A 23,521-nucleotide genomic window follows, 5' to 3' on the forward strand; every position below is an offset into this window, starting at 1 on the left:
ACCAGGTATTAAACATTTTGGATCAGTAGATGATTTTGATTGATGGTGGGTCTTTGGGTCTTTATGGGATAAGTATTTCCTTACATATCATAGCTTTGTTGCTTTTCCATAGTATTATTGCAAAATTTTCCTTAACTCTAATTCCTTATGATGTCATCATTCAATAGGCTTATTTACTGTAGATTTTAAGAAGAAACAGATGATGATTTCATTGATAAGTGAAGAATAGTTTAACAGTGTATAGTTGTATGAATGAGAATATGTGAAGATAGAGCATTGAAGCCATGTCTTTACTTCTAATAAAATGAAGATCTTGAGCAGACCTCACTATATCCTTGAGACATTTTATTTTGTTTTAATCAGATTTTGCCTCTAATAGTTCATTAATCTGCTTTATACTTTGACGACTGTGAATATATCTATGGTTTTATATTTTTTGTTGAATTGCCTTTATTTTAATTATCATTAACATGCATTTTATTGTGACTCTGATTGTATATTAAGCCACATTGAAAATTAAGTATTAATCTCAATATATTCTACATCAAAAGTAAAGATGATAAAACTGAATGGATGAATAATACTAAAAATCATTTATGTGGCACCTTTCATGGTGGAAGTGATGTCTGCTCAGGTTCATTTTCAGGTTACTTTATTGGTACCTATAGGTAATCTGTGTTTGCAGTCTGCAAATCATAGCATCCAACACAATTTTGACACAACAAAACACATTAACACAGAGAATAAAAGTAATTACAAGATTGACAAATAATGCTGCAATCCAACTAATTAAAAACACCATGAAAGAAGTACCATATAAGACATAGATTAAGAGAATAAAATCCGTTGCTGTGGCTATTTGTGGTTATTTCGTTGGGTGCACTTATGAAAGACCATTTGTTTTTCACTGTAGCTCCAGTCTCTCATGGAAGCAGGAGGGCAGGGCACTGAAAACTACCCAAAGAGCGGAAACTCCAACACTCACCCCACTGAGCAAAACACCAAAACACACATGTTTACATGACATGGCCATGATATAACAAAAATGAGTGAATATTTCCAACTCCACCCATTTGTGTGGCTGGAAAAGATGGCAGGCAGATCATAATTCATACTTCATGCACTGGCTCAGGCAGCTGTGCAGGACACTATTTAATTCATTTGCAAAAGGATTAACAAATAAGACAGTGTCAACAGTCATGAGTTCCAGCCGTCGTTAAACAGTTTCTTTCTAAAGACAGAAATAGGATGACCAAGCTGCGTAAGGACTTGTTTGGGGATTGCTCCAACTTAAATCTTGTAAAACCAAGTTATTTTTTTTAAATTAGAGCTGCAACAACTATTCAGCTAATTGATTAGTTAACTATTAAATCAATCAGCAACTATTCAGATACTCCATCACTAATTTATGACAAAAAAAAATTACCTAAACTCCCCGATTCCAGTTTCTTTCATCTGAATATTTCCTGTTTTTTTCTAATCCATGACAGTGAACTAAATATCTTTGGGCTGTCAAACAAACATGACATTTGAGACTGTGGTTCGGGTTTTGGAAAAAAAACAACAACTATCTGACACTTTTTCACAGTGTTTGGCATTCAATAGACTAAACAACTAATGAATCCAATAGCTGACAGACTTATTGTTTGATTTATTGGTTTTAGTTTTTAAGAGCCCTCAATCATTTCTTCCAATCTTTGTTTCAGTGTTTGTTATTAAGTTAAGGAAAATAAAGAAGAACACATTTTCTTGAGAGGTCATTGTGCTTGAATAGCTTCTATTCCGTTTTATTGTTCATTTTTGTATCATGTATGTGTTTACTTTGTATGGCTGCTACCTTGGCCATGTCTCCCTTGCGAAATAGATTTATAGTCTCAGTGGGACTTCCTGGTTAAATAAAGGTAAATTAATATCCCATGTTTGGAGGTGAGCCTATTTTTTGTTCTTTAATGTAAACAAATTTCTGTTTCATCAGAAAACCTAATGCGCTGGAGGCAACAAGTAGATCAACACAGATAAGAGTGAAAAGAACAAATGCACTGTTTGCACGTTTGTTTACTATGCAGTGACTGACACTTTTTAAATTTCGTTGTACATGTTACAATTCTATTCTATTCTATTCTATTCTATCCCGACTATTTGCTTATTTATTTTACAAACACTATCCATCACCCAACATAAATTGAGGCTCGTCTGGGGATTCCTGGCAGTACACAAACGCATCACGTGGTTACCTCTGCAGGTGCGTTAAATACTCAAACGTGATTGGCTCTCACATCATCTGTGTCATGACGGAAGGCCATCCAATCGGGCCACCGCCTGCTGACGTCAGATGTGTGTCGAGTCCCAGTAAAACTCAATTCAAACTTTTTACTGAGATTTGTTTCCACAATGAGCTGTGGAAACCGTCTGCGGGGACCGTGAACCACCTCGGCAGACGTTGAATTTCGCATGCCGCTGTCAGTTTGTCTTCGCCCGTCGAGCCGTTTCTCCTGGAGCCCCTCCACCGACTCTGTGGCCCGTGAAGAGGACCGTTGGCCGCCGGTGTGGAGCGGACGTTGACGCCGTGTGAATGTCCAACTGTGAGCCATCATGTCAGGTTTAACAGTACAGGTAAAAATGACACCAACCGCCGTGTCTAATAATTGAAATGGAAGCTTGTTATCGCACAGACATGTCGCATTAAAATGTTACATGACTATTAGTGAGGTAAATACCTGTTAAATAAGTTGTTGCCTTTCCAGACAGACACGCGCACTGGATTTTCCTGTTTGTCTTGTTTGGTTCCCTGTGACTACTGTGTGTACTTCATCAAATAGCTTTCAGCTTTAAATACACTTGTTAAAACGACTCCTGTCAAAAATAAAAACGACGTGTAGTCTACTCTTAACTTCAAACCATCCATTTTTTTGTAATTAGAACATTTACTGGTAACAAAAAAGTTATGTCCTCGAGGGATTTGACTTGAATCAGTGATTTCCTCTTGGGTTAAATTTATGGAGTTCACAAACTAAATGGAATCCTTTCCAGTCAGATGATGTACAGTAAATGATTATATCACAACAGTATAAAGTACCATGAGGCCTTTTCAACTGATGCGGATGTACTTGTTTTGATTGATAAGAGGTGTGGCTATTAGGTAATACAGTACATAATAAAATGGAACAGATACTGGTAAAACACAAAGGAAGGACTGCCTCCACAGCTGATCCTCCCCTAAAGGGACTACTGATCCAACGTAGTCCTTGTCTATCTAGTATGTGTTGGTGTTTCTTTGTATCCAGTGGTGGGGTGGAGTGGAGTGATAGTTTAACGTGACTTTAAACCTTTTATAAACTTTTTAATTGTACATAAAATGTTTTGCAAAAGTATAAAATTCTTAATATTTTCAAGTTTTTCCCTGGATTTATGTGGAGGACTTAGTGCTGTGATGATTTTTTTTATTAAGGTTATTTGACTACAAATTAGGTATTTTACTTTTAAAGTTATAGATCAGAAAAATGCACAATGTTATACAAATTATTTTCCTAATCTCAATAGACCTGTTCCATTCTTAATTGTGTGCTGTTCTCTGAGGTCAGAGCCTATGGTCTTAAATCAGGAGCCCAATCTGGTTTTTAAAATGGCTTAAACAAATTGGATTTATGGTGAATGACAGTTCTATTTGACACGGGGTGTGAAGAGCTGTTTTATCATCTGCAATGTTGAATACTTATCCTGTAGCCATGATCAAATGGATGTATCTGGATGTCAGTTCAAAACAGTACAGTATGTTTAATGCTGATCATTCCGTACTTTGTGGTAAATGGTAACTTCAGTCAAGTAGCAAGCACAAATGTAATTGGAGCCATGGTTTAAAAAAACAAAACAAAAAAGACAATAAGCAAATTAGTTAGGTTTTGCATGTCTGTGTATTCCTTTCTTGTGATCTGCTGTCTATTCAGAATGTGTGTTTTGCTGTCCACTGTCACAAACTTACTAGGTGCATACTGAGACTGACTGCCAAGCATCGAACAGTTTAGTAAATGGATGAATACTAAGATAAATATAAATTTCACCATATATTTTTATATTGTTGCTTTCACAGATGCCAAACTGCCTCACAGAGTAACTATGCATATGAAGGTGTGGATAATTATTACAAGGCGTTACTGCATTGCAGCAGCAAGGCTTTGACTGTGGATTACTGGTTGCTTAGGGCAGTAACACAGCATTGACAGCTGCATTAAAAAAAGAAAAAGCTAACACAATAGACAAGCTTATGAGAATTGAGACAACCCAAACTAAAAAAGTAAAGCCTAGATTTTACTTCCTTATTTGTCATTTTGACAGATCTTTCTTTTATCATTGCAGATGGATTCTTGGTTGTGCTGAAAGTCAGATGTTTAGACCTATGAACATTGCAAATTATTTGTAAACTACTTTTGCATGAAAATATATGAAGCTACATCAAAAGTTATTAATAATTTAATAAATAAAATGATGTAGTTTGATGTTGAACCTCATTTTCTGAGCGTAACAGAAATCTGATATGTAAAAGGAAGTTTTGAAGTTGTCAAAATTGCAACAAATCTTTATCCACAAGGGGGAGACATTACTTTCAGATTTAAAATATTGTAAAAACTTGTCTCTCTGAAATCTAGGATTCATATCAAATTGAGTTAAATTTCTTTGCACTTTGCTCCCTTTTCTCTAAAATTGTGCATTTTTTAATTTCCATGTTGTACACATAGTTTAATTAGCCAGGTAAAATATGTCCTGGTTACTGTCAATGGATTAAACAGTCTTAAGTAACACACTTTACCAAATATATTGTATCTATTTGAATTAAACTTCCTCCTTCCTTAAATGTAGTTTAATTAAAAGATGTGGGATCCCACATATGACATATATGCTATGCAGAATAACTACTGACTGCAGTAGGGGTTTATACTATGTTTCAGTAGTGAATTTTAAACACATAATAATATCAAATCTTGTGATAACATGTTGACCAGTCTGTTGTGTCCTTCAGAGCGGCTCTCTGCAGGGTCTGGATGAGGGTGACATTCTTGACCCGGAATTTCAGCAGCGTTTGGAAGATGCCCGTACGCTGCTCAGGCAGGAGATCCAGCGAGAACTGAAAATAAAGGAAGCTGCCGAGAGGCTGCGGCGGGCGGTCACCAATCGTAAGAGTGCAGCTGATGTGGAGGGCCAGCTGAAGGCCTCAAACCGCAAGCTGGAGAAGCTGCACTGGGAACTGCAGGAGCTCAACGCTAGGTCTATGGCCACCGAGAAGGACAATGTGACAAGTAACAGAAATACATTTATATTCATGGTTACTGAAGGTCTCTGCTTTAGAATGAGAAGTTGGTAGATGTTGCCATTATGTAAGCAGTTGTCCAGTTTAGTGAAATCCTAATAAGCCATGTGATTATTTTGAAGCAGGCGGCTCGGTTGAAGTAGACAGTAAGTCACCAGAGTTGTGTCAGTGGGACGACGTCTCATCACCTCTGGCCAATAGAGTCAGGACCCTGAAGAAACAGCTAACCATGGAGAGTAAAGTCAAACAGGGAGCAGAGAACATCATCCATACTTACACCAACGGCTCAGTCAAGGTACATAAACCACATATACACTGTATATGCTGTTCCGGGAGTCTGTGTATTTAGTTAGTTCCCTTTGACCGTGATCCTTCTCATCACTCTTGATGAAGGTACCGCTTTTTAATTAATCCTTGTCATTTTTTTTGTGTTATGACTTTTGACTTTCTGTTAAGTTAGGGGCCCTGGTGTACTTAATAGAACAAGGGCATGAATGAAATGTAAAACTTAATAAGTCTATTATTATAGATTTATTTTCTGCCTTATTTTTGTTTATTTGGTTGATGAAACTGCCTCATATCTAGCAAGAATTATATTAAATATGAGACTCTGAATGAAAAAAATGCATATCTGTAGTATATGTTGTACATGTGTACTTACAGTACAAATTGAGAACATGGACAGTTAATGAAAGTCATATATAAAAACCAAAAAGTCATAGCTACAAGATAAAGACTGATTTATGGCAATAGCATCAATTAACACCTGCTAATGTTTTAACTTTGCATAAGCACTGATGGTGTTACTTTGTCTTTCTTTTTTGAAGGACAGAAAAATGCTGTCCACGCTCAGCAATGTTGCAGGACAGCCGCACTAAGATTGAACTGCTGCGCATGCAGATTATCAAAATCAATCAAGCCAAAGACGGGTGATGGTGCACTTGGTAAATCTGACAACACACACACTTCTTGTCCTGGTCTTATTGTGTCCAACATCAGCGCAAATTATTAGAAGCAGTGGTTTCTTTGATTGGAAGTTTAAGGTAACAAAGCACAGTACATGTCAACATTGTCTCTTCTGTGAATGATCCACAATTGGTCTTTTTTTGTCAATGGGGCTGGTTTTTAATCAGTTTACATCAGTGTATCTCATAAAGGCTAAAAGCAAGACAAGTGCCAACTTTAAAGTGGTCACTACTTAAATACAAGCACAAACTTTAATTATCAATGTCCTATTTTTATTACTGACCTGTAGAGCTCTATACTCCATAGATAAGATCAATCCTATATGTTTTATTCCCATGATGTCTTCAGCTTGACTTTCCCCTTGTGCTTACAGGTCAACCCTGTGGACATGATCAGTCCTTTGGAGGTGCGAGTCGCTGAACTTTTGCACCGTATGAGGATTGAATCAGCTGTGGTAGAGGGAGCAAAAAATGTGGTAAACAGCTGAGTGGACGGAAGAACCAGGACCGACGCATACTGGCAGAGGTGGGGTACTTATTTAGTTATTATAAAAATATTAAATTTGGGCTTCACTTGACATGTACTGTTATAGTTAGGCCATTTAATTACTGTATTTAATGATCTGATCACTTTAAGTGGCTGAAAAAAATGAGGTCTAAAAGACATCAGTAATAAAAAAGGATATAACAAAATTCGTATTACACAATACCAGCCTAAGCTTTGGGCTCTCCTCCTTCCACTGTTTTTCTGTGCCTCTGTTTTATTTACCACTTATTGTACTGATAACAGCTCTGCAAACATACCTTCAAGAGGTAGTCACCTAGGCTGCTTTTCTAATAACAGGTGTGCCTTGAAATTCTTTAAATGTTATAATAAAAACACCAAGACAAACAGTCAATAGTACACTATAACTTTGTTGTCTCCTTTGGAAGTTGATACTAAAACATTAGGAGTTCATTCTGAGTGCCATGTTTTTCTCAGGCTCAGGCTCGAATGCAGGAATCATCTCAGAAGGTGGACTTGTTGCGTCTCTCTCTAGAGAGACGGTTTAAAGGAATTACCTCCGGAACATCCACAATATGCCTGCCATCAAGGAGGAACTAATGACAGGAACCTCCCCATCCTATGGCACACCAAAGAAGCAATCCATACTCCACCCCATCCTGCTGTCCTCTTTCTTCAAACCAGCCAGTCCTAACAGGTTGGTGGTAACATTTAAGCTTTGATGACTCAGTGATAACCTGATCTAGTTTCTTGACATGTCTCTTTCAAATATTCTCATACAGCCACTCTCAGGTGTTTATAAGATGTTTCTCATGCTCATTACACCATGTGGATGCTTTTCCTCAGGTCGATTAGAGGTATGCTTGATGGGCTGCCAGGAGCTGCTGGACTCGGTTCCGGGTCGTGGTCGTGTCACCAATGTTTCAGCCACACCTGGAAGTATCTCAGATGGAAAATCACTGAAGATGAGAAAGACTACAAAGGCTGATGAGTTATCCTGTAAATTAACAATAGAACTATAGTTTGTTTTAACTATTTTTCTTCCTTTAGTACATAGAAGTGTGTATCTACTTAGACATAGATTAATCTAATTTAGTAAATTAGACTTCTTAGTAACTTGTGGTCATATAATTGATATATTTTTGTTTCTCAGCGGAGATAAGCGCCATGCTGAAGGTGGACAACAGGATAGTGAGCCGTACACACTGGAGACAGCTGGGCAAAGAGGCCTGGGGCCAGAGCTTCAGCATTGAGTTGGAAAGGGTCAGTGGCCTTTACTTCAGTAAGACAGTCAAATTACAAATGAGCCAGAACTCCTTTTTGAAATGGTGTACTTCATTCAGTTTGGAGACGACGTGAAAGCATCATTATAGAGTTGCTGTCTCTTGACTGGGACTTAAGATCTTCCACAAATGTCTTAGTATTTTTAGACTTGAAGGAATACTTCATTTTACTTTGAGATTACGTTGAATTACCTGTTTATTAAAAAGGAACAGGTTATTATCTTGTGTTTTTTTTGGTCCAGATTTACATTTTCCTCCAAAAGGGCAAAAAAGTCTACCTGAAACTATTCACTTTGTGATACTTTAAGGCCAGTAACAAATGTAGAAGAATGTACACTAAAAAATCATTTGACAGTCCAAATTTATAAACCCCATCTATATACATCTTTCTCTGCATTTTGTCTTAGGCTCATAGTCATCATAGTAGTCTGTTAATATCTTAATCTAACCATCTCTCATAGATTATGGCAAAATGTCATTTCTGTTACCCTTAATGGTGAACATCTGTTACCAGGCCAAAACAATAAAACCAATCTGACTTTTTGTCCCATGGTGAGTGAGAATGGCCAAGTATGTCTTTGATACTGTGTCAGTCTCTTGCTCTACCCATGTAATCCCACGGCTAATCCAACCACATTTGCTCTAATCTGGCTTTACTCATACAAATCTAGTGTCCGTGCTTAAGACTTGACTTCTAATATTGTGCTGGATGCACAAGCTCTTGTTCTTTCTTTTTCACATTGAATCTTGGCACTCTATAAGCAGATTTTATTTTTACAGTAAAATAAATCAGATAATTAATCACAGTGAGTACTACATTTAGTCTGTGAGAACAGCAATAAAATATCCTGTTGTGGAAGAGCTTTGTTAAGACTATTTGTGTACAAGTATTTTATTCAAAATGGCAAAAAATTTTCCTTTTTTTGTAATTTATAAATATTTTTCAGACAGGAAATGATTGTAATTTTTTTTTTACAAAGTTTGGTTTTTATTAAATTTTTCTAAATCCTTTATCTTTCTATGGAAATATCATAGATTTTTAATGTGGTCTCACTTTTGCACCCACTGTATGTATCATATCTGTTGATTCAGTCCAGGGAGTTGGAAATCGCTGTGTACTGGAGAGACTGGCGTGCACTGAGTGGAGTGAAGTTCCTGCGGTTGGAGGACTTCCTGGATAACCAGCGACATGGCATGTGTCTGCAGCTGGAACCTCAGGGCATCCTCTTCATTGAGGTCCTCACCCTTATATCTAAGATTGAAGACAGTTTATTAACACCTACCTCTCGTTATAATTAATACTACACTGGATGATGGACATGATCATTTTAGAGCTTGCTACACTCTGTTGTCATGACTGTAACAACACAGTGACTGTGTTGTCATATCTTTATGGATATGACATGCAGTAAATATGAAAGGTATTAATTAGTGTCGCTGAATCGTCTTTGTTTCTAGGTGACATTTATAAATCCAGTTATTGAACGGCGCTCCAAATTACAAAGGCAGAGGAGGATATTCCCCAAAGAAAAAGGTAAAGCATGGTATATATTATCATATTGTATTGAATATTGTACATAAATCTGTTAATACATAACAATTGTTTTATGATAGTTAAGAAATAGTTATTATGAACCACTCTGATTTGTAGTTGTCTGTAACTCTAGAGTAATTCTGTGTACCCGTTCTGAGAGGTACTTCGTCTATCTTGCAGACTTTGAAGTTGGGGAAAAAGTAAATATTGAAAGGTGATCAAAACATGAGCTTTGTCCAACTGTATTTAAGTGTCATGAAAATATATTGTATTAAAATTAGCCCTCATTCTGTTGAGTTCAAAGAAAAATGCAAGATGTGAGTCAAATTGCACAGACATTTACAAAACACTATTTTAACTGTGTAGTATAAAACAGATTCTATTTTTTAATTATTTACTGATTAAAGTCTTTCAGATGCTATTCTTATAAACATATTCACTCTCAGTCTCCATCCTTCATTGCATCTCATAGGGAAGAACTTCTTGCGTGCTGCACAGATGAATATGAACTTTGCCACATGGGGCCGTTTGATGATGAGCATCCTGCCTCCTCCGTGCAGCTCCCTGGAGGCCATGAGTCCCCCATTAGCTGGCACTAACACTGCCCTCGCATCATCTACGAGTTCTCCTGCCCAGTAAGGCTCTGTGCTGCTGTCAGACACTGTGACCCAGAAACTTCTCTTTGTCACATCTATGAAAGAAGTAATACAAAAATGAGCTATTATCTTCTTTGCTCAGCTTTCCATGTTGACTCGAGGCTGTTTTTCTACCCACTCGATATGTGAGACTAGAAAGAATGTGACTTAAGAGGAGAAGTGGAAAGCGGCCCAAGCACTGACCTGCATTCAGTGTTATTGAGACACAGTGGCTATATTACAAATTTGAGCTATAATTATAAAAAAGGAAAATCCTGAAATCTAATTTCTTTCCAATAAATGGTAAAATGGCTGACACAACTGATTATATGAAGGATAGTAAGGAGATACAATAAAGGAGGAAATTCTCAAGTGTTCAGACCAAGTTTGAACTAATCTAAATGACTTTATGGTGGAAGTACTTTTGTTAAACTGTACACATGGAGTGTCTCAGAAATCACTGATTTTGGATTGTTTGCACAGTCATTTTAAGAAACAATCTTAAGACATGAATAATCTGAAGAGTAAAGAGGCAGGGTCACTGATTGACAATTGTTTAATTTGCAATACCTACTTTAACATTGTTTCTGTTTTTTAAGATAAAAAATAATTAGATCGTCATCGGTAGTCCATAGTCATAGACAGATCCTGTCAATGAATGATTTCAAAGGACAATATTTTATAAACTACAGTGGATGATTGTTTTGTTTTTATTATTTTTTTTTTTTCTGCGGCAAAAAATCCAGGGGCATTAAACATATGATTGACAGCTGCAGTACCAGTCAGTGATCAGGTTCTGTCAGATCTGACCTGAACATGACCCTATATTTTTTTCTGTGTCTGATCAGAGCTTGGAAAAGTGGCTTCATTTTGTTTCATACAACATTAAACAGTGCAAGATTTCAGCTCCTGACTTTTTAAGTGTACTTATTAAAGTGGCCAAAAAAAAAGATGTGTGTTTATTTTTTTTCCTGGTCTTTTTAATCAAAGTGTATTACAAGAATAAATTTAGGATTCCTGTACTTTACATTTTTTCATGTTCTTTTAGAGAAAACGGCTGTGACGAATCTGAATTTTGCTGAAGAACAATCGGCAGGTCTCCGCATCGCACAAGAAGAACATGAAAGACTCTCCTCTGGTGAGTCAGGCAATAACAGACTTCATAGGTGAAATTACCGCTGTATCACTGTGGGCTAATGATGTGGAACTTCCACACTATGTACACAACATTTATCACAAACTTTAAACCTGCCACTTCATATCATCTTGATTTTCTTTTTTTTTTTTTTTTCTGGATTAAACTATTTAAAGTTCAGTTAAAGCTATACCTACCGATGTGGCATTTCTCACAGCACTTAGTAAAAGTTTGAACATGAACAACCCTCCTCCCTCCAAAGCCCCGCCCACTTCCCTCTGCCTGAGCTATGAGGCTCCCCTCCTCTCTCCTCTGCTCACCTGATGCACGCAGAGGAATTGGAGGAGGAAGTAGAGGTGGAAGCGGAAGTCCGGTCTGCTTCAGTGTGTCGCTGCGGACCCCTCCCTCAGTAATCAGATGCATTATCCACCTGTCCGCGGGCCCTGCGGCTCTGTTTCATCAGTAAACCCTGTATTTAAGGGTCTGGTCAGCGCTGGGGTCAGTGTCTTCACTGCACCACGGAGATGAGGTGTCTAGGTGATGGGCACGCGCACTTGTGAACGCACGGCCTCCGCGAATTTTACCGTGATATTTGAAGTTCATAGTCCATTGCATTTATCATCCTAACACTGTGGTGACACCAAGTACATGTACCTGTATGAGTCCCATGGTCATAAAAGCTGAGCTTTGTGCAGACCTTCTGTTTTAGTCCAGTACAACTGACTTCCGGACTTTTATTTCTATCCTTCATTCATCGGACTCTGTTTGTTCCCTTAGTTGTTGTTTCTGTTCATAAATCAGTTTTTCCCTTCCACGTGTGCAATTTCAGTTTCTATCCCTTCACATCCTAGACAGTAACGGTGGTCAGTGCAGGAGAAGCAGCGCTAGTGAAGCGTCTCTGCATCCGATATGCGGAGATGGAAATAATGGATCGGATGCTGGATGACCGTAATGGATGATTGACAGGAGGCTCAGCCAGGTTCGGGCAATTATTTCATTCGGACCGAATAAAATGATTGGTCAGACTTTTATCAGAAATATATGAGAAATAAACATTTTTGAGTTTCAATACCTGGTGGATTTCTTTTACATTTTAGTTTGACACACACTTATTAGGAGCATTTTAAGATGACAAAAGAAAAGTGTAAAAATGCCACATCATACGGGGTGTCAAACTCATTTTGGTTCAGGGGCCGTATTTAGTCCAATTTGATCTCAAGTGGGCCAGACCAGTAAAATAATGACTTAATAACCTATAAATAATGACAAATCCAAGTTTTTCTTTTTATTTTAGTCCAAAAAAACCCCAATTAAATTATGAAAATATTTACATTTTACAAAAAAGATGTGAATAACCTGAAAAAACAGAAATTTCTTTTGAAAAATTAGTGCAATTTTAACAATACTATGCCTCAACTTATTATTTATACATGTACATTACACACAATGTTACATAAACATTTGGTATCAGGCAGAATATCGTTAAAATTTTGGATTCTGGAACTAAAATTTGAACATTTTCTACAATATTACACCTCTTATTATTAAACACAACTACAGATCACTGTGGGATCCATAAATGCACAAAACATTCAGTAACAGGCAGAATATTGTTAAAATTGCATATTTCAGGTTGTTGATCTTTGTTTTTATTTATGTATTTATTTGCATTTTATTGTGAAAGAATAGTTTTGTAAATGTAATATTTTCACAGTGGTAATGGTTTTTTGTTTTGTTTTGTCACTTTAGTTTTTTCCACATAATTTTCACCAAGAAAATTTGTCGTTGTCATTATTATGGGTTATTGTGTTGTTATTTTTACTTGAATCACATTGGTCTGTATGTGGAACCTGAACCTGAAATGATTTTGACAACTTTGACTGTTCAGGTTAATTTTTGCACTTTCATCTGCGGGCCGGAATGGAACCTTTGGCGGGCCAGATTTGGCCCCCGGACCGATGTTTGACACCTAGTGTGGTATAGCTTTAATGTCTTGCTTCTCTCTGTTACCAGTCTCCTGGTGAGAACAAGAGTCCAAAGCCCAAACGACAACCCTCCATTCAGTCACTGTCAAGTAGTTATAGTAGCTGTGAATCTAGATGTTTTACTCATTATTTCACAGTTCCTTCCAATATTCCAGTGCTGTATTACAGTATTACAGTCTTGTCAATCTTAAACGTTTTCACTGAACTAGATTAAAAATAGCATTTGCCTCAACAACCTTTCCATTTTTGACAGTACAGTGCAGCCTTATGTTGCATCACTAAACACACTAGGAGCTAGAAATAGAAACTCTGAAGGAATTACACAGCAGCTCAGTATTTTGTGTGTTTTTTTATTTCCCATGCAGACAAAATGGACTACAAATGGACGATTTTAACTGTATTTCAGTTTCTAGGACGAGGACATTTCGGAAAGGTATACAGTCTTCTAAAGCCCCACTCAGCAGTGATGGAAGGATATCATTTTACATCCAGTGTTTGATCTGTAGTTTCTGTGTGATCCAAGGTGCTGCTGGCTGAGTATAAGAAGTCTGGCAAACTATATGCAGTTAAAGCCCTGAAGAAAGGAGACATTGTGACACGTGATGAAGTTGACAGGTAAGATATTCCACACCCTCATCTGTTACCTCTGACAGTTTGGACAGCTTACAATGTACTTTCTTTTCAGTTTTAGTACTAATTAGGCATATAGCAGCGACAAATGAGTTTTGCCTCATGTGTTGCTTTTTAACCAACAGTCTTCAAGTTATTGATGGCAAATTTTGTGAAGATGCAGTCATTAGTAACCAGCTTTAGAGAGCAGACTTATGCTGTGACCTCATGCTGAATTAATAACTTATTATGTTAATGTAAATTTTATGATTGGTCACAAATGTGTGATGGTGCTTTTGCAGCCTCATGTGTGAAAAGAGGATCTTTGAAGTGATAAACGCCTCACAGCATCCTTTCCTGGTGAATCTGCATGGCTGCTTCCAGACTGCAGACCACGTGTGCTTTGTGATAGCCTACTCACCTGGAGGAGATCTCATGACACACATTCACACCAACATCTTCACTGAGAAACAGACTCGGTGAGAACCCACCACTGTGAACATGAGGCCTGTGCCATGTAGCGAAACTGTAGCACACCAAATATTTATCCATCCTGTTAATTCTGTGTCTTCATTCAAAGGTTTATTCATCATGTGTGCTCCTGGGCTTGGAGTTTCTCCACCAAAACAAAATTGTTTACAGGTGGGTCTTTTGTTCTGCTTTCAATAAAGTTAACTTTAAACCAAACGGCATGCTGGACTATGTGGCAGAACTAGTCTCTTTTGCCTGGTTCTGTCCTGTTCTCAGGGATCTAAAGCTGGATATCTGCTAATGGATGCTGATGGGTTTATCAGGATAGCGGACTTTGGCTTGTGCAAAGAAGGTAAAAGATCAAAAAAAAAAAAAAAAAGAAGAAATTGTTCCATTATCCAATCAACCAAAAGTAAGTCGAACACATACAGCTATCATCATAGTCCTTTTGGGAAAAAGAAACAAAACATTGATGACAAAAAGAGAAAAATGAAGTGTGTGAAAGTATCATTGACAAATGTGTATTCACTACAGTGTGTATAACAGTATCTAAGGACAAGTGTGCTATGTTTAGGAATGGACCACGGGGATCGCACTTCAACATTCTGCGGCACGCCAGAGTTTTTGGCCCCAGAGGTCCTGACAGACAACAACTACACCCGCAGTGTGGACTGGTGGGGGCTGGGGGTCCTCATCTATGAGATGCTTGTGGGAGAGGTCTGTTTAAACATGTGACCTATACAGAACTAAAGTATTGGAGCAGAATTTAGGCCAGATGCTGTCACACAGTTACAGTAAAGGTCATCTGCATAATATTTTATGAGTCGAGACTGAATATTTGGTGAACTATTGTGTTTGTATCTATTCTCTTTCAGTCACCCTTTCCAGGTGATGATGAAGAGGAAGTGTTTGACAGCATCGTCAATGATGACGTGCAATTCCCCCGCTTCCTTTCTCCTGATTCTGTGTCCCTTATCCAAAAGGTTGGATTTCTATTGTTATTCAGACAGTGGTATCATCTGTTGTGTTTCTAAGTTCACTGACTTCACTTTATTGCTCTCAGCTGCTACAGAAAAATCCTGACATGAGGCTTGGAGCAGGAGAAGAGGATGCATTGGAGATCAAAAGACACAAATTCTTCCAGGTCAGTGTTGGTTATCCTTCATTATCTTCTAGGTCATTGTCTGGTTCTTGTAAACAGCAAAACATACTTAATAACATTTGAAAGATGGGCAAAGTGGGGAAAAAAGCTTAAGTCTCAGTTGTTTCTGCACAAACACTTAAAGATGTTCAAGTGTCAACATGTATCGAGTCCATTGTGTCCCCTGCTGTCCCTGCTGCCCCCGTGCTCTGTAAAGCTGACAGCAATGACTTCCTAAACTTCTTCACAGACAAGATCAGGGATATTAAACACAATATCCCACCACCCTCTGGCCGTCTGACCCGAGCTGATCCCCCTCTTCAAACCTGGTCCTCTTTCGACCCTGTGACACTGGAGAACATCTCAGCACTTTTATCCAAAACGAAACCCTCCTCCAACTCTGCAGACATCCTCCCCCATAAGCTCCTTGTCAGTGTCTTTGACACAATTGGACCATGGGTCACAAAGCTTTTTAACCTGTCGCTCTCAACTGGTTTGTTTCCCAGCTCCTTCAAACAGGCAATCATAGAACCAAAACTAAAGAAAACCACACTGGACCCCACAGACTTCAAAAGCTACAGGCCCATTTCAAGCTCCCCCTATTGGCCAAAATCCTTGAGAAGGCAGTGTCTAAACAACTTACAGCTTTTCTGGAGACACACCAGATCTATGACACTTTTCAGTCTGGGTTTAGACAACGCCACTCAACAGAAACCGCACTATTAAAAGTGTCTAGTGACATCCTGATGGCGGCCGACTCCAGGAAATCCACGGTCTTGGTCCTGCTAGATCTCTCCTCGGCCTTTGACACAGTGGACCATACCATAATGATTGAGAGACTGAGGGACCTGGTAGGGATGTCAGGTCCTGTGCTAGACTGGTTCTCCTCTTACCTGACTGGCAGAAGCTTCACTGTGTCAATAAACAACTTCCAATCTGACTCAGCGGATCCACTGTGTGGTGTGCCCCAAGGCTCTGTCCTGGGACCAGTGCTATTCTTACTCTATGTCCTCCCACTTGGCCACATTATCCGACAGTATAGTGATGTCTCCTATCATCTATTCACGGATGACATCCAGATATACTGCTCCTTTAACTCCTCTGAGCCCCACAAACTGAGTTCCTTAATCAACTGTTTGTCAGAGCTGAAGCAGTGGCTAAATGATAACAGTCTCCAGCTGAACTCCAGCAAAACAGAGACCCTCATTATTACCCCGGACAGTGCAATCCCAGGGATCAAACATCACCTTGGAGACCTGAGTTCCTCGGTAAAGACCAAACTGAGGAATCTGGGTGTCATCTTTGACCAGGACATGTCTTTAGAATTCTACTCCAAACACCTAGTCAAAAACTGTTTCTTCCAACTACGCAACATCTCCAAACTCAGATCTATGGTGTCCATCAATGAGCTCGAGATGATTGTTCATGCTTTTGTGTCTTTTCGCTTAGACTACTGTAACAGCCTGTTTACATGCTTAAGCAAGAAGGAGCTGGCCCGTCTACAGTTTGTCCAGAACTCTGCTGCCAGGCTTCTGACCCGCACAAACAGGAGAACCCACATCACTCCCATTCTTAAATCTCTCCACTGGCTCCCTGTTCTATATCGTCTTCATTTCAAAATTCTTGTGCTAACTTTCCGGGCTCTACATGGCCAGGCCCCTGCATGCATTGTTTCCCTGATCCAGCCCTACAGCTCGACTCATAGCTTGCGGTCTTCAGGACAGCACCTGCTGATGGTTCCACGCACCTGTTTTAGCACACGCGGTGACAGGTCTTTTAAAGCTGTGGCACCACGTCTATGGAATGACCTGCCTCTACACCTACGGTCCATGGACTCTGTAGAGAGCTTTAAGAAACACCTCAAAACCCTCCTGTTCAAAAAGGCTTTTTAGTTTCCCACCTGACCCAGGGCCACCACAAACTGATTACACTCTATGTATTCATCATAAGTACTCCATGTCCCCCCCCCCCCCCCCCCCCCCCCCCCCCCCCCAGTCTCTCTATATCTCTATCGCTCTCTCTTTTCTCCTCCTTTACTCTCTCTCTTTAACCCCAACTGGTCATGTCAGACAGCCATCCTTCAGGAGTCTGGGTCTGCTCGAGGTTTCTGCCTGTTAAAGGGAAGTTTTTCCTCGCCACTGTCACCAATCACAAGTGTTTGCTCCTGAAGGATTCTGTTGGGTCTCTGTAAACTTGATTTCATTCTGATTTGAATTGATAAAGCACTTTGTGACTCTGTCTGTGAAACGTGCTCTATAAATAAAATTTACTTACTTACTTAAGAGCAAGCACTGACTTGTAGTGAAGGATCTAAGTCTAAATGAAATGAAACAACCAGGATAAATTAAATTCTCACACAAATTAGCTCTACTTTAATTTTATGAACTGAGACATGATGAAGTGTTAAGACAAATACTGAGTTGTATAAATACTGAAAGCAGAGTATTCATGCAAATGCACCATTATTGTCAGTTATTTAATTCCATGAACATGAATATTTTATAAGTGGATTAAAAACTGAAAGCAGTGGAAGTGTCAGTTGACCTTTAACAATTGAAAGCAGTTGATAAGGTGGCCATGACAAGACTCCAATGAGTTGTGCTGTTAGGAATCACATTTTTTGTTAACAGGGAGTCGACTGGGATGCACTCTTGGCCAAGAAGGTGAAGCCGCCCTTCCTGCCCGTCATCAGAGCAGCGCATGATGTCAGTAATTTTGATGAGGAGTTCACTTCTCTCAAACCAGTGCTCACCCTCCCTCGAACACCATGTGTACTCACTGCCGAACAACAAGAAATCTTTGCTGACTTTGACTACTGTTTCATGAGGTGAAAGCATTCACACTCGATGTAGCTATAGTTTTATTTGCCATAAGCTCTTCACGTCCAACTGAAAGTGAAAAACAACAGTCTTGCCTTTTCCATGTCTACACAGTCTGACATTTCCACATTTAACTGCTCTGGGTCTTTATGAAGCATTTTAAATTTTTCCATCCCTGCCTGTTATCTCTAGGACATGCAGTTAAAGTCTGTATGATCCTTGTCATGAGTGCAATATTTTCTACTGCTTTTTTTTTTTTTTTTTTACACTAATTGACATTGTGTAAGTGATGTTCAAAACATGAGCGCTGCCCTTGTTCATCTGAAGTCATCATTGCCTTATAGGCCACACATAAGTGAACTTCTCCTTTCATTTGAAGTACTTTGCTGTAAATATTTGTGATCTTACTGAAATCAACTGAAGGCTCAGAATTGAATGTCATCGAAATCTTGTATGCTCACCTGAAGTTTACCTCTTAAACTCTATTGGGCTGTAATATAATGAAAATAGGCAAGTCAATGTCTTCTATGGATGTTTAGCACTCTATCCTACTTAATATGAATTTTTAAATGAATTTCTCATCAAGATTATGCTTCGATAGAAAAACCAGCCTATATTTAAAGTGTAAACTACTTGAAGGAAATATGAGTGAATAAATGTATATCTGCTGGAATAAGAATGACCAAGAAAGTCTTCCTGAAACATGGATTTATTGATGGTATACAGTATGTTCAAAGTAGTAAAAAACATTGCATGACAATATTGCATATAACTTCCAAAGTACATGTTATGAATTAAATGTTAATTCATACAAACTCACTAACAAACATAAGGAAGTTTGTTTTTCAACACTGCTGTTGTACAGTAGATTCGACAACACATTTATTGCTCTCTTACAGGGTTACTATTGCACAAGGAGAAGCGGAAATGGGAATACCAAATGATGTATTGCATTCAAAGATCTAGACTTCTATTCACAGTTACTGCTCCACAGTATTCTTTGTTCAAACATCATACAAAAATCTCAAGCTGTTTTAAAAGACTTTAAAAAGTATATACAATACAAAATAGTTTGAAATGCTGTCCATTAAAAGTCAAAGCATCCTGTTGATGATGGTTGGAGTAAATGACCATAACACAGTATAATTTATTCACATCAAATTCCAATTAAATTCAGCTCATGTTTTCAAATTAATGTAATTTCTCACAGCTTTTTTTTAAGGCCGTGGAAGTGATTGGACCCTGTAAAACCTGTGCAGAAGACTCAGCATTACAGCAATTGTCACACAAAAACAATAATTTTACACTAAATGACAAAATTTGAATATTTATCCAAGTTGTTAGAATTTTACTTGAGCATGTAAACAGAGGAAACATATCCATCATAGATCTGGATTGTCTACACATGCATCTAAAACTAATAGTTGATTTTTATGTAATATCTAACATGTAAGAAATGTAAACTTCTAAAGAGATTAACAGTCCCATCAGTCAGGTTTACTGTCATGGTCAAACCAGGGTACTAGATGAGTGTTTCAAACACATAAATGATTCAGAGGACAGAGCAGGAATGAGGTCAAATAGTATTTAGGGGCACAAACAAACACAGGCTGACTTGCACCACAGCCTGTGAAGTGTCTATAGACAATGTAGATTATTGTAAACAACTGCTGGTCATAAGAGAAGTAGTTGCAGAACATATGAGCAGATGTCCACATAGAGCAAAGGACAGAATGATGTGCAGGTCCTCCTAAAGGACAATGTATAGTTTTTCACAGCCAAAACTGTAGAGTGGAAATAACAAGCGTGGAAGGCAACAACAGAGCAACGACAAAAGCAAGCAATCCACTGCAGTACTGACCCACTGAAAGGAGAGATGTTTGATGAGGATAATGTTGCAGAATTATGGCACATACCACCAGTGCCTACATATAAAGGTAAACTGCACACAAGGAGAGCTAATCCCCAGCTTTGTATTCAAGTGCCTTGATCCAGATAACATCCTGGAAGCTGTTCATGTGTGAAATTCAGCCTGCTAGTCCTGGTCATGTGCTGTTAAACTTGGTCACTGCCTTCTCTGAAATACACCTGTTCCCATACCACCGTGCCCCAGACGCAGAAGAACCCCCACAGGTTGTGGAAGGTGCCACGGTCAAACGGGTTTTCATCAGCACCACAGTGTTTGAGGTAGGAGATTCGGTGGCGTGACATAAACTCCCAGGTGGTGGTGTTGAGGGAAACCAGGTAGAGGTGAGAACCGAGCAGGAGCAGTACGATGAGTGACAGCAGAGCTACCAGCACGGCGACGGTCAGAAGCACGCCATTGGTACGTAGCCACAGCTGCCAGGTGGGCACATAACTGAAACCCGTCCTGAGAACACACAAGGCGCAGAATAATGAATATTCCAGCTGAAATCCCATGAAGTGTTAACTACTCTACTCACCAGGCAATGTGCAGCCCCCACAGCAGCACCAACAGCTGGACGGCCAGGTAAAGCACAAACCAGCGATGATTCCTCTCACCAACACAGTTCTCAATCCAGGGGCAGTGATGGTCGTAACGCCGAACACAGTGCTGACATGTCTGGCAGTGCTTTGATCTCATTGGCTGCTGCTTGGAATAAAAACCATACATTTACAAGAGCCGTCACAAAATTAAAATTATTCATATCGATAATCAATAAGAGTAATGGTTTTAAGGCTTGATTTGGTCAAAATCTGTCTTTTTTAATTCTGAGTCATCCTGATGACATGATCACCAGAGGCACTGGAGGCGTAAAACGTAGGATCAGTGCTGCTAGGCAACCCATCTGTTATTCTATACCACGCTGGAATCCTACAAGCACTGAAGACGTTTAAGTGTCACATTTCAACCTGAGAGGTGAATGAGTATCTGACAGATGACAAATAACAGACACTAGGTCACCTGCCAACAAATCCAGCAGCAGCAAGAAAATAAAACTTGAGAGAAAAAAAAGATTGAAATTCAATGAAAACATCTGGTATAAAAAAAAAATATCCCTGAACTTTTTTTTATTTTTTATTACGCCGTCTTCAATATCTTGGCATCTAATTTTTAAGTAGTGCGAAAATGTTCTTGCCCTGACATAACCAGCATGTGCCAAAGGAGCTGAGGGCAGTACAATAACATGGAGGCAGTGTACCTGAAGTAGACAGTGGCCACAGCGTCGCTGGCGCAGGGACTTTGTAGTGGGTGGGATCATGTCCTGCTGCTCCTCTGTCACTCCCAGCGTGAACTGGCACAAAACAAGACACAAACTGTTCACAAAAGCCAATGACTGTGGTTCATGCTCAAACATAGTCTGACATGCAGTACACTTGTCATGTATCATGGCTTATTGTTCAGAACTGGTCTCTGGTTACATGCCAATTATGACATCCTCAAAATATATTGTATTACAGTTACAAACATTTCTATTTGTCAACAGACTCAAATTGTTGCCACCTAGGGGGATTTCTGTGTTTAGTATTGATTTCTGTCAACACAGAGAAGCAGCTAAAAATATGAACTGACTGAGGTCTTCTAAAACAGTATTTCCTTGAGGGTGCACAGACTGAAAGACTTGTTGTACCATTGTGTTAGTTGCTATTGCCAGGCTATTCTGGGAAAATGAATTACGACATGGTTTTAACGTGAACACTTAAATGTTAAGGTTGCCTGGCAGCACATGAGACCATTTTGTTAAAATATATTCAAGGCAAAGCTTTAATCCAAGAAAAGTAAAAATAAAACACAGAACACAGCTGAGACGCCCTTGAGAAATATTGAAATTAGAGTCAACATACAGCATATTCTTTTCAGAGAGTAATACATCCTGTAAAACGAGCAGAGTATGTCCCTTGAACATCTGGTGACCTATTGTCTGACAGACCTACTGACTGTTAAATTTTAGAATTATTTAATATGTCACTCTGAGTGATAGTTTTATTATTATACTATGCTTCATAGAGTTGTTCCAGCCTTTTTTAAATCATCCACATCTACCAATCCCATTAACATTTCATTGCAGCTGATTTAATACACGCATAGTGGCAACTATAGAACAAAGATTTATGGCATGCATAATAAGAGTATTTGAGGGTCATGAATCACCTGCAGATCACTGTCATCAGACAAGATAAAGCCAGGATCCATCAGAGAAACAGCAAAATACAGCAGCACTGATACCAGCACCAGGAGGACGAAGAGCACGGGCTGCAGGAGCTGGCCTGTCTCCTCCTGCTTCCTCAACTCTTCAACCAAAACACAAACACATTTCAAGATTTTCTCTCATCTGAACGACAGGAATCATAGGCACTAGGAAACAGTGAGTAAATAACACAAAAACAACTGATGGTTTCTCTGTGGTCTGTTACTAGTGCTAAACCCGTTGCCTTGTTTATAATGTGCTGTTAGGATTGTCAGTGTGTTATTTTATGCAGAGCAGGGCTTACCTGTATCATGTAAGAAGAGTATGAGTGTAACGACCCATGTCAGAATCACATGAGCTGTTCGTACCAGGAACCCTGAGCCAAACACATTCTTGAACATGGTCCTAGCATGTTAGAGCATCCATCGCAATGTTCAGAGGGACTGACCGACAGGACGAGTGCGGGACGGTCAGTGTGGACTTAGCCACGGGTAATGTACAATGATATCCAGACACTCACAGGGTGTATATACAGTCAGATCACTGAGGCCATCGAAATTATGTTTTTTGTCAAAAAGGCGCCGAGTCTCGTGCCGTCAAGATTAACGGTTATTATAAATCGGGTGCGTTAGCCCGCGGCGTTAATGTTATTTCCTCGCCTAAATAAACATTAAAAACTAAAACATGAAATTTAATCTAGGGGTAAAAATATTAAATATTTTATGTTACGAGTGTAGTGGCAGTAAATCCGCAGGTTTAAGGCGATACAAACCGTCCGCTTCGGTTTAATACATTTATGTTTTGTTGTCGTCCCCTTAGTCTCGGATGTGATTGGCTAGCACCGGTCACGTGGAGGACCAGGATAGGGTGGCCGCGAGAGACACAAAGCATGAGTAAAATAGTCAATTATTTATTCAATTATTGACAACTATCATGTAAACAAACAGCATCCATGCTGTTGTCCTCACTCAAAATATGCTTATTAG

General features: G+C 39.0%; 2 protein-coding genes across 3 annotated transcripts; one reads left to right on the top strand and one right to left on the bottom strand.

Moving 5' to 3' along the window:
* The first annotated feature begins 2,344 nt into the window (after window positions 1-2,344).
* Window positions 2,345-19,725, top strand: pkn3 (protein kinase N3). The gene is given in 29 exon segments (XM_030150681.1): window positions 2,345-2,613; window positions 5,015-5,291; window positions 5,425-5,597; window positions 6,130-6,149; window positions 6,151-6,231; window positions 6,617-6,747; window positions 6,750-6,793; window positions 7,250-7,315; window positions 7,317-7,352; window positions 7,354-7,401; window positions 7,403-7,469; window positions 7,619-7,771; window positions 7,926-8,035; window positions 9,148-9,291; window positions 9,514-9,589; window positions 10,062-10,224; window positions 10,560-10,563; window positions 11,309-11,362; window positions 13,373-13,436; window positions 13,710-13,777; window positions 13,868-13,959; window positions 14,256-14,434; window positions 14,535-14,595; window positions 14,701-14,714; window positions 14,717-14,776; window positions 14,999-15,141; window positions 15,300-15,407; window positions 15,488-15,568; window positions 18,196-19,725. Coding segments are annotated over 29 exon segments (2,739 nt in total). The 5' UTR covers window positions 2,345-2,592; the 3' UTR covers window positions 18,397-19,725.
* On the bottom strand, window positions 19,078-23,375 carry zdhhc12b (zDHHC palmitoyltransferase 12b). Of its 2 annotated transcripts, none has more exons than XM_030149354.1 (5): window positions 22,840-23,375; window positions 22,499-22,638; window positions 21,549-21,641; window positions 20,829-20,998; window positions 19,078-20,755 (listed from the first exon to the last, which is right to left on the bottom strand). In XM_030149354.1, the coding sequence occupies exons 1-5, from the start codon at window positions 22,934-22,936 to the stop codon at window positions 20,440-20,442; spliced, it is 816 nt and encodes a 271-aa protein (XP_030005214.1). In that variant the 5' UTR covers window positions 22,937-23,375; the 3' UTR covers window positions 19,078-20,439. The 2 variants fall into 2 exon arrangements, with proteins under 2 accessions (XP_030005214.1, XP_030005216.1); XM_030149356.1 differs by having other exon boundaries at window positions 20,829-20,995; window positions 22,840-23,373.
* Window positions 23,376-23,521: the final 146 nt, after the last annotated feature.

This window comes from Sphaeramia orbicularis, chromosome 12 (assembly GCF_902148855.1).
Source record: "Sphaeramia orbicularis chromosome 12, fSphaOr1.1, whole genome shotgun sequence".
Lineage (NCBI taxonomy): Eukaryota > Metazoa > Chordata > Actinopteri > Kurtiformes > Apogonidae > Sphaeramia > Sphaeramia orbicularis.

Bases quoted from the DNA above. Each gene is read 5' to 3' on its own strand.
- zdhhc12b (XM_030149354.1), bottom strand. From the start codon at position 22,936: ATGTTCAAGAATGTGTTTGGCTCAGGGTTCCTGGTACGAACAGCTCAT. The intron at 21,642-22,498 runs GTGATTCATGAC...GTTTTGTGCCAG, and splicing joins CTGATGACAGTGATCTGCAG to TTCACGCTGGGAGTGACAGA. The intron at 20,756-20,828 runs GTGAGTAGAGTA...GTGTGTTCTCAG, and splicing joins TGGGGGCTGCACATTGCCTG to GACGGGTTTCAGTTATGTGC.